General features: G+C 65.8%; 1 protein-coding gene across 1 annotated transcript; it reads left to right on the top strand.

The window, feature by feature from the left end:
• Positions 1 to 2317: 2317 nt before the first annotated feature.
• LOC111161168 (Y-box binding protein 2) lies at positions 2318 to 7949 on the top strand. Its single transcript, XM_022524713.1, has 9 exons — positions 2318 to 2594; positions 3210 to 3273; positions 4716 to 4749; positions 5586 to 5675; positions 6131 to 6415; positions 6566 to 6666; positions 6921 to 7098; positions 7396 to 7480; positions 7578 to 7949. The coding sequence occupies exons 1-8, from the start codon at positions 2318 to 2320 to the stop codon at positions 7444 to 7446; spliced, it is 1080 nt and encodes a 359-aa protein (XP_022380421.1). The 3' UTR covers positions 7447 to 7480; positions 7578 to 7949.
• Positions 7950 to 8128: the final 179 nt, after the last annotated feature.

Raw genomic sequence — 8128 nt, 5'->3', positions numbered from 1 at the left:
AGAGGGGACAGGTGGCCACCAAAACCAATTAGGAAGGGCTTGGGGACCGTTGCCGAAGACCTGTCGGGAAGGGCAGGGAGAAACCAGATTTGGTAGGGAGGGAAGGAAATACAAGGAAGCAGAGGCCATGAAGACTGCTTCACCTGGTGTTTCTTTGATAGGGCTGCGAAGGGCGAGGACAGCTAAGGAGATGGGTGTGGGGGTGGGGGATGTTGCTTTCATTTTGTTAAACACAGTGAACAAGACAAGGCAAGACGTTGAACTTGAGGTGGACAGAAGTGAATGGAGAGAGAGTGGCAGAGGAGGAAGGCCTTGGGCTAGAATGCCTGGAGTCCTTCCTAGCTCTGGCTGGTAAACATACTTAAATCACTGGAAGAAATCGCACGGGGAAGCCCTTCAACAGAACAGGGAAATTAACTGCTTATCTCTGTGGCATCTGCTAATTCCTGTCTGTGGAGATAAAGAATGTCAGTGTTTATGAGCAAGAGTTCTTAACTGCCCTCACCCGGGGATCCCCTAACACTTTCTTAACCTTACCGCAGGCAGGGCTCCCCTTCCTCCGAACTTCCCCTCGTCTCATAGTGCAGCGAACCAGCCTACACCAGAACTCTCTCGGCACCTTCCCTGCGCTCCCTCTGCTGCCGGGGCCACCCTGTGCGGTCTCTCGCTTGCCTTGCCCCAGCCCTGCCCTCCTGCTTCTGCATTCTTCCAGGCAGGGGCCGGACACAGGTACCTCGGTCCTAAACAGCCCGAGGGAGGGCGGTCATTTCTGCATCCTTCCCGGCCTTGCCTGGTGATTCTCACTTTTCCCCCCTTTCCTGTCCGCGTTGAGACAGAGAACCGTCGCCTCGGGAAGGGCCGCAGGGTGGAGCGGGACGGGGAGCAGGTGCCCGGGACTGCGAGGAAGCCGGCGCCGCCGGGAGCGGCCGGCAGAGGGCGCGCCGGCACCGGGATTGGCCGCTGCCGGCTTGCGGACCGGGGGACAGGGGACGCGCACATGGAGCCCGCTGCGCCTGCCGGCACGAGGCAGGCCCCGGCGCAGCGTCCGGTTAAAAATACGCGGCGCCCAGATCGCGGGGTGGGGCGGCCCCGGAGGGAGCGACTTCTGGAGCCGCACCAGGCCGGGAGCGACACTGCAGCTGGCGGCGAGCGCCCGGGCCCCCTCGAAACCCGGGCGGCCGTCGCGCGGGGACCCCCGTCTTTCCACGTGCGGGGCGGGGACCGCGCAGCTTTCAAGAAGCAGCGAGCGGCGCTGCCGGCGTCCAGCACGCCGAGTCCTTGCGCCGTGCGGTTCACGGCCGGCCGGCCGGGGAAGGGGCCGAGGCAGGCGCGCCCGGGGAAGCAGGAGGGTGTGCCCGTGAGGTCGTGCCGAGGGTCCCCGACGCGCGCAGGTGGAGGAGCCCGCGCGAAGGCCTCGAGGCCGCAGGGAAAGGAAGAAGGCGGACGGAGCGGCCCGGAGCTGCCCGGACGGCCGCGGCGCGCGGGACCCCGAATCGGCGGGGGGCCTGCGGGTGCCCCGGGTGCGGCTCGCGGGAACCGCCTCCCTCGGGCGAGGTCGCACAGCCGTGGCCGGGGTGAGGGTCGCACGGAAACGGAGCGCCGCGGTCTGCTCTGAGGCTTCTACCTCGACAGCAAGACTGAGCGCGACTGCGAGCGGAAAGTCGTCGCTCCACGGCGCGGGCGGGCACCGGCCCCGGGCGTGCGGGGCGTCCTTCGGGGACGGGCGGAGTGCGGGCACCCGCCGTCTCGAGGGCGGAGGGGAGCGGTGCCGCCCCCAGCCCGTGCGGAGGCTGCCGGCGCTGGCCCCGGCCCCCCACCCGGGTCGTCAGGGGCAACCCCGGAGCAGCGCCCCCCACCCCGCCCTGCGCGCAGAGGCCAGGTGGCCGTTGGGTCGCGACCAGCCCGTTTGATTTCCCGCGGCCGGTGGAGAGGAGCGGAGGGGGAGGGGAAAGGGGCCGACGGCCAATCGGCTGGGCTGGCGGCGGTCATGTGACGGGTGCGGGGTGGGGCCCAGGTGTACTTACGGGGCAGCGAGCCGGGGGCCTCGGCCTCCGCGCGAAGTCCGGGAGGCGTGGCCGGCGTGCGGGCGGGGGGGGGCTGCTCTCCGATTGGCCTGTGGCCAGGAGGCGGGGCCTGCGCGCGCCGCGGCTGCGGGCTGCGATTGGCCTCGGCCTAGGGCCCGCTGCCGGCGTGCGGGCGAGGCTCGGGGCGCGAGGACCGAGCGGGGCGGCGGGTTCGCGAGCCGGGGGGAGGGGCCGGGGCGGTGGCGGCGGCGGAGGAGGTGGCGGCGGCGGGGGCCGGTACCGGACCCGGCGGGATGAGCGAGGCGGAGGCGGCAGCGGTGGCGACAGCGGCCCCCGCGGCGACGGTGCCCGCGACGGCGGCAGGGGTGGTAGCGGTGGTGGTACCGGTGCCCGCGGGGGAGCCACAGAAAGCAGGCGGCGGGGCAGGCGGCGGCGGGGTCGGAGCCGCCTCGGGCCCCGCTGCCGGGACCCCCTCGGCGCCGGGTCCCCGCACCCCTGGCAACCCGACGACGGCAGCGTCGGGGACCCCCGCGCCCCCGGCCCGGAGTCAGGCGGACAAGCCGGTGCTGGGTGAGGGGCGGGCGCGTGCCAGAGCCGCTCTGCGGGGTCGACGGGCTGGGGGAGGGGCATCGCGGAGCCTACGCGGTCCCGAGAGCCGAAGGCCGGCCTGGCCCCGCGGCTCCAAGGACTCGCTGGGCTGGGGGCAGCTGAGCTGAGTGAGTTCCGCCGGCGGCAAATCCCGCTGTGCCTTCCCTGCTGGGGTGGGGAGCGTGGTGGGCGGGTCCCGCTGGGGCCTTGGGCACGGCCCGGCCCCGCGGCGGGACCCTCGGCCTAGTTCTAGCCGAATCTCAGCCAGGGAAGCAGGTGCCCTGGGAGCCCTTTCACTGGGAGGGCCCGACTTGGTGGGCCCGGCAAATACCTGGTTCTGGGTGCGGGGCGTGGATTTGTAGCCCACGAGGAGCCTGACTTAGAGTTGGAAGGGTCTTGGAAGCCCGGGTCCCGCTGTGTGGGCGCGTGCATTTGGTGGACGTGGGATCAGAAAGCAAGCCTTGGAGTTCCTGGGAGAAACCGGTGGCTTGAAGTTACGCGTAATCGGTAAAGGGGAGGCAGGCTGGATTTGCGGACTCTCCAAACTGAGCCCAGCTCGTCTCTTCCCTCCCGTCCTGCTGCGTCTCTGCCTGCCAGCAATCCAAGTCCTGGGCACTGTGAAATGGTTCAACGTCCGGAATGGTTACGGATTCATCAACAGGTATCTGAGAAACGCGGGGAGGGGGAGGAAGGGGCGTTTTTCCGAACTGGCCGGTGGGACTGGACACCCTCCCGACTCCTCTCTCCCGGCTGCTGAGGCACATGGTTGCCCTGTCCAGCTGACGCTGATTGAAAGTCTTTAGCCGCCCTGCAGACGTGGGCGAGATGAAGGCGCCTGCGCACCTCCAAGGGCAGCGGAGAGTTAATGACCTAGGAACCTAGCAAACCTGGCTCTGCGCTGCCTGCTCGCTGGCGTCTGGCTCACCTTGCGGTTTAGTTTGCCTCGCCTTTGGGGCAGAATGTACCTGCTGTCTTCGCCTCGGGGCTCCAGGCTGGAATTCTCACTCATTTCCTGTTTCGGGCGCTGGAGGAGCCCTCCCCTGACTCATGTCCCATAGAGGGCTGCTGGCTCATCTGCATCCCCACACCTGACCCTGACCGGGCTGAGGCTGGGGAGGGGCGCGGCCGGCGGCTGGCTGGGGAAGGAAGCCAGCCTCGGCACAGGCTGCTGCTTTCCTTCATTTGGGCATCTCCAACCCTCCCGTTCTCGGGGAGGGGCTACAGTGGCAGACTCTGAGCCGAGCCAGGTCTCCCCCAGTGGGCCCTTCCCCAGCCTGGGCACCCTGCCCAGCCCAGCCCTCCCAGGAGGCCCTAGTTCCCTCTTAGCAGGCTGACCTTTGTGCAGATCCAAGTGCCTTAAAGCCAGCACATTTGATCTAGGGAAGGATCCCTCTCTAATTCTGGAAACCGAGAGCTCCTGGGAAGTTCTGGAGAAAAATCTCTCCATTCCCCCCTGCCCCCCCCATGGGGTGCTAGGATAAGCTGGGGTATTAGGCAAGTTGTGATCGAGAATAGTCAAAAACACTCTTCTTTCCCACCGTTGGTCCCTCGTTATGTTGGGGTGGCGATGGCTGACCCTGGGGTTCACCTCTGGGCTGAGGGTGAGAATAAAGTATTGGGGATGTTTAGAGCAGCCCCTGGGAACACTGTCCTTTTCTCAGACTCGTTCTGCACCTCGACCCCACACCCCCATCCACACTTTATCCCTCCTTCTAGACTATAGAAGGGAAGACCTGGAGAGGAATTTTCCAGCCGTGATAGGGGCTGGGGCGGGGGTGTTGGCCAGAGGTAGCTGCTCAGCACTGCCAGGTTCTAAGGTGCCCCTGGGGCAGAGAAGTGAGTCCTCCACAGGTAAAGAGCTGGCCCAGCGTCTTCAAGGTGACTTTGCCTCCCCCTCCTAGGAAACTCAGGGTTTTCACTGAGGTTTTTGCTATTCTTCCCTTCATACCAGCTCCCAGCTCTTATCACTCCCTGGGCCTGTCTACCGCCCCCCCCCCCCCGGGAGCCCGGGGTGGTGGGCGAGGATGGGCCTGCTCCTTTGGGGTCTGGCCACCCGGGGAGGCCTCCCCGAAGCCCCTCCCAACAAACCCTCCCGTTCTGCAGGAATGACACCAAGGAGGATGTCTTTGTTCACCAGGTAAGAGCTGGGGGGCGGGGAGTGGGGAAGAACGCACCCCCTCCCGGAAGGCCTTTGCCATCATCTGCCTGCTTTCCCCTCACAACAGCATGCCCGCCAGGAAGTGGTCCCCTCCTCCCCCTCGCCTCAGGTGCCTGTATTAACCGCCATTGGCCCCACATGTGTCACGCGGTCTGCGTGAGAAATGCGCTTGTTGCCCCCCGGCCGTGGCGTGCTCACTCCCCACGTTGGGACCTGTTACTCGAGAATGAACCCTAGGCCGTGTTCTGAGAGAGAGGACACAGGCTGGAGCTACTTGCGGTGGTTCTCAAAGTGTGGTCCCCGAGGCAGCAGCATCACCTGCCCTGGGAACCCTCGCCCACCTCAGGGCTGCTGCAGTGGTCAGGCTTGGGGGAGGGGCCGCCGTCCGTCTGAAGGGGTCTCCAGGTGATACTGGTGCGGCTGCAGCTTGAGAACCACCACTCTGGGGGTGGGAGCTCTCGGGTAAGAAGCACCAGGCACTTTGCCTGCTCTGCAACTTAGGACAGTCTCTGCCTCTGGTTTTGCTTTGAGTTCCTGCTTCTGGCCTCCCTTTGGGAAATCCCTGAGGGCTGAAGGGAGGGGGGAGTGTGTCCCAGGGACAGTGCTGAGGGCGAGGGTGCTGGGAGGCGTCTGGTTTGCCTCTGGTTTGCGGCTTCTCCCCCACTGAACTTGGCCTGCCTCCGCGCTCCGCCCTCCGGCCCCGCTGCACCCGTGATGGACGGTGAACAGAAGGAAACGGGGTGGCAGACCCAGCAGGGGTGAGGGAGACTCCGGGCCTGCTGCCCTCACCTTTCTCATGGCCTTTCCTCTGCCAGACGGCCATTAAAAGGAACAACCCCAGGAAGTTCCTACGCAGCGTTGGAGACGGGGAGACAGTGGAGTTCGATGTCGTGGAGGGAGAGAAGGTTCGGGCTGGGGCGGGGCTGGGGCGACCCTCCCTAGGGCCCTCTTCCTCGGGCCAGTTAGCCCAGGCTGTGGAGTGGAGTGGGGCAGTGCTGTCCCGAGGACGGCTGGGGCCTTCGCCAGACGTCTTAGAGCCCTTGATGACTTCCAGGCTTCTTTGTCATGCACCAAGCACTTCTAGTGGGTTCTACTGGAGTCCGGAGCCTGCCGTCTTCCTCCCCGACCCCAGCCCACAGGGTCCAATAGCAACTACCCAAGAAGGGCGAGTTAGAGAGGGGCCCTTCCTCAAAGCGTCCACAAGCAGACCCGGGCCATTGGAGGAGGGCAGGAGACCGCGGCCTGGGGCTGCTGCAGGGCAGCTGGAGAGGGTGGATTTACCTGGGAGGAGGGGAGGCGGGTTTGGGGGCGTTGGGTCGTGGCTGGGGCGAGCTCTGCCGTGCTCCCCACCTCTCCCCAGGGTGCCGAAGCTGCCAACGTGACCGGGCCCGGGGGTGCGCCCGTGAAGGGCAGCCGCTACGCCCCCAATCGGCGCAGGTTCCGTAGGTTCATCCCCCGGCCTCGCCCGGCTGCCCCCCCACCCATGGTGGCAGAGGCTCCGACCGGTGGGGCAGAACCGGGCAGCGAAGGCGAGCGAGTTGAGGACTCGGGGCAGAGGCCCAGGCGGCGGCGCCCACCTCCCTTCTTCTACCGAAGGCGCTTTGTGCGAGGCCCTCGGCCCCCCAGCCAGCAGCAGCCTATAGAGGTGGGGGTCCTGGGTGTGTGGAGGCTGCTGCCGCACCCGGGGGAGGGGTGGACACAGATCTCTGGGTCTGCAGGGAACGGGTCCAGATGCTGGGGGCCCTGGACGCTGTCGCCCCTCCCCCACTCCCCCCGGGCCTTTGCGTGCTCCTAGGGCACCGACGGGGTAGAGCCCAAAGAGACGGCCCCATTGGAGGGGGACCAGCAGGGAGATGAGCGCATGCCCCCTCCCAGATTCCGGCCTCGGTACCGAAGGTAAGGCTCCCTCTCCCAGGCTGTCTTCCCCTTGCCGTCCAGCATTGGTGGGTGTGGGGGGGTGGAGAGCGAGGCTAAGAGGAGCCTGAGGCTGGCGGCAAGGGGCCAGAGCAGCTGAGAGATGGCTGCTTAAGTGCCCAAGGGGAAGGGGGGGAAGCCGGCTGGTTTCCCTCCTCTGGGGGAGCCCTGGGAGGGAGGAAGACGGAACCCACCGGCTCGCTGCCTGCTCCAGGGTCTCCCAATTGTCTCCCCAGGCCTTTCCGCCCCAGGCCACCCCAGCAGCCTACCACAGAAGGTGGGGATGGCGAGACCAAGCCCAACCAAGGCCCCACTGATGGTTCCCGGCCTGAGCCCCAGCGCCCACGAAACCGCCCCTATTTCCAGCGGCGGCGGCAGCAGCCCCCCGGACCCAGGCAGCCTATAGCCCCGGAGGTGAGGTCCTGGGCTGCTTGGTGGGGAGCAAGGGGGGTAAGAGAAACAGCCCCAGCCCATTTCCCTTCCCTTCTCTGCCCCTGTAAACCCCTTCCCCCACACACCAGGGAGCCCAGATTGCTGCTGCTGGGTCCTCTACCTTCAGGCAGGTGTCCCCCCAGACCCCCCTCTCACTCTGCTTGGAGCCCCAGCCCCCCTGCTTGTGGGAGGAATGGGAAGAAAGAACGTGGAAGAAGGTTCAAGTTGGGGGCTCTCAAGAGTAAGAGGGTCTCAAATGACCAGCCCTGTTCTCTCCAGACCTCAGCCCCCATCAACAGTGGGGACCCCCCACCCACCATACTGGAGTGACTCCAACACGAAGGATCCCCAGAGCTACCATCTGGTGAGCGGCTGCACCCGGGGGGCAGGCCCAGAGATGGGATGCTGGGCCTGAGGAGGGGTCCCCGGTCACGACTTGTCGCTGTCTCTCTCTCACACAGGTTATCTGCCAGTTTTTCCAACCGCCCTGTACCCCACCCAGCACCCCCTGCCCCCTTCCCAGAATTCATGACATCAAAAACACCAGCTCTCCCCTTTTCCTTGAGACTCAGGAGGGCCGAAGCAACAGCCTTTTGCTTTTTCTCTGTCCCTACCAAGGGCTGAAGGAAGGGAGCCATCCTACTGTTAAGAAGCACAACGTCCCTCCCCTAAATCAGGCTGTGAAGGAACCAGCCAGCTCCTACCTCCTCCTGGTTGCTTTTCTCTCCCACCCCAGTTTATTTTTGGTCTCTCCTCTAGCCCCTACCTCTGAAGCCATTTAATGAACTGTCATGTGCCACCCGAGCCTCCAGTAAAAACAAAACCAGGCTTTCCCCATGGTCTTGGTGTCTGCCTCTTTTCTGTGGACTCGCCGGTACCTCCCTGCCAACGGGGGTGGCAGAGGGTGGGGGGCTGGCCCGGCGGGCGGGAGCCCTCCTCCTGGGCGCAGGTCTGAGGGTGCCTCTCCCCACCCGGGGAGATTCACTTGTCCTGTCCCTACCCTGGGGCTGAC

Source organism: Enhydra lutris, unplaced genomic scaffold (genome assembly GCF_002288905.1).
Source record: "Enhydra lutris kenyoni isolate GAN:26980312 unplaced genomic scaffold, ASM228890v2 scaffoldscaffold82, whole genome shotgun sequence".
NCBI lineage: Eukaryota > Metazoa > Chordata > Mammalia > Carnivora > Mustelidae > Enhydra > Enhydra lutris.
Note: the sequence above shows the minus strand (reverse complement) of the source record. Positions and strands in the feature narration are given on the sequence as shown.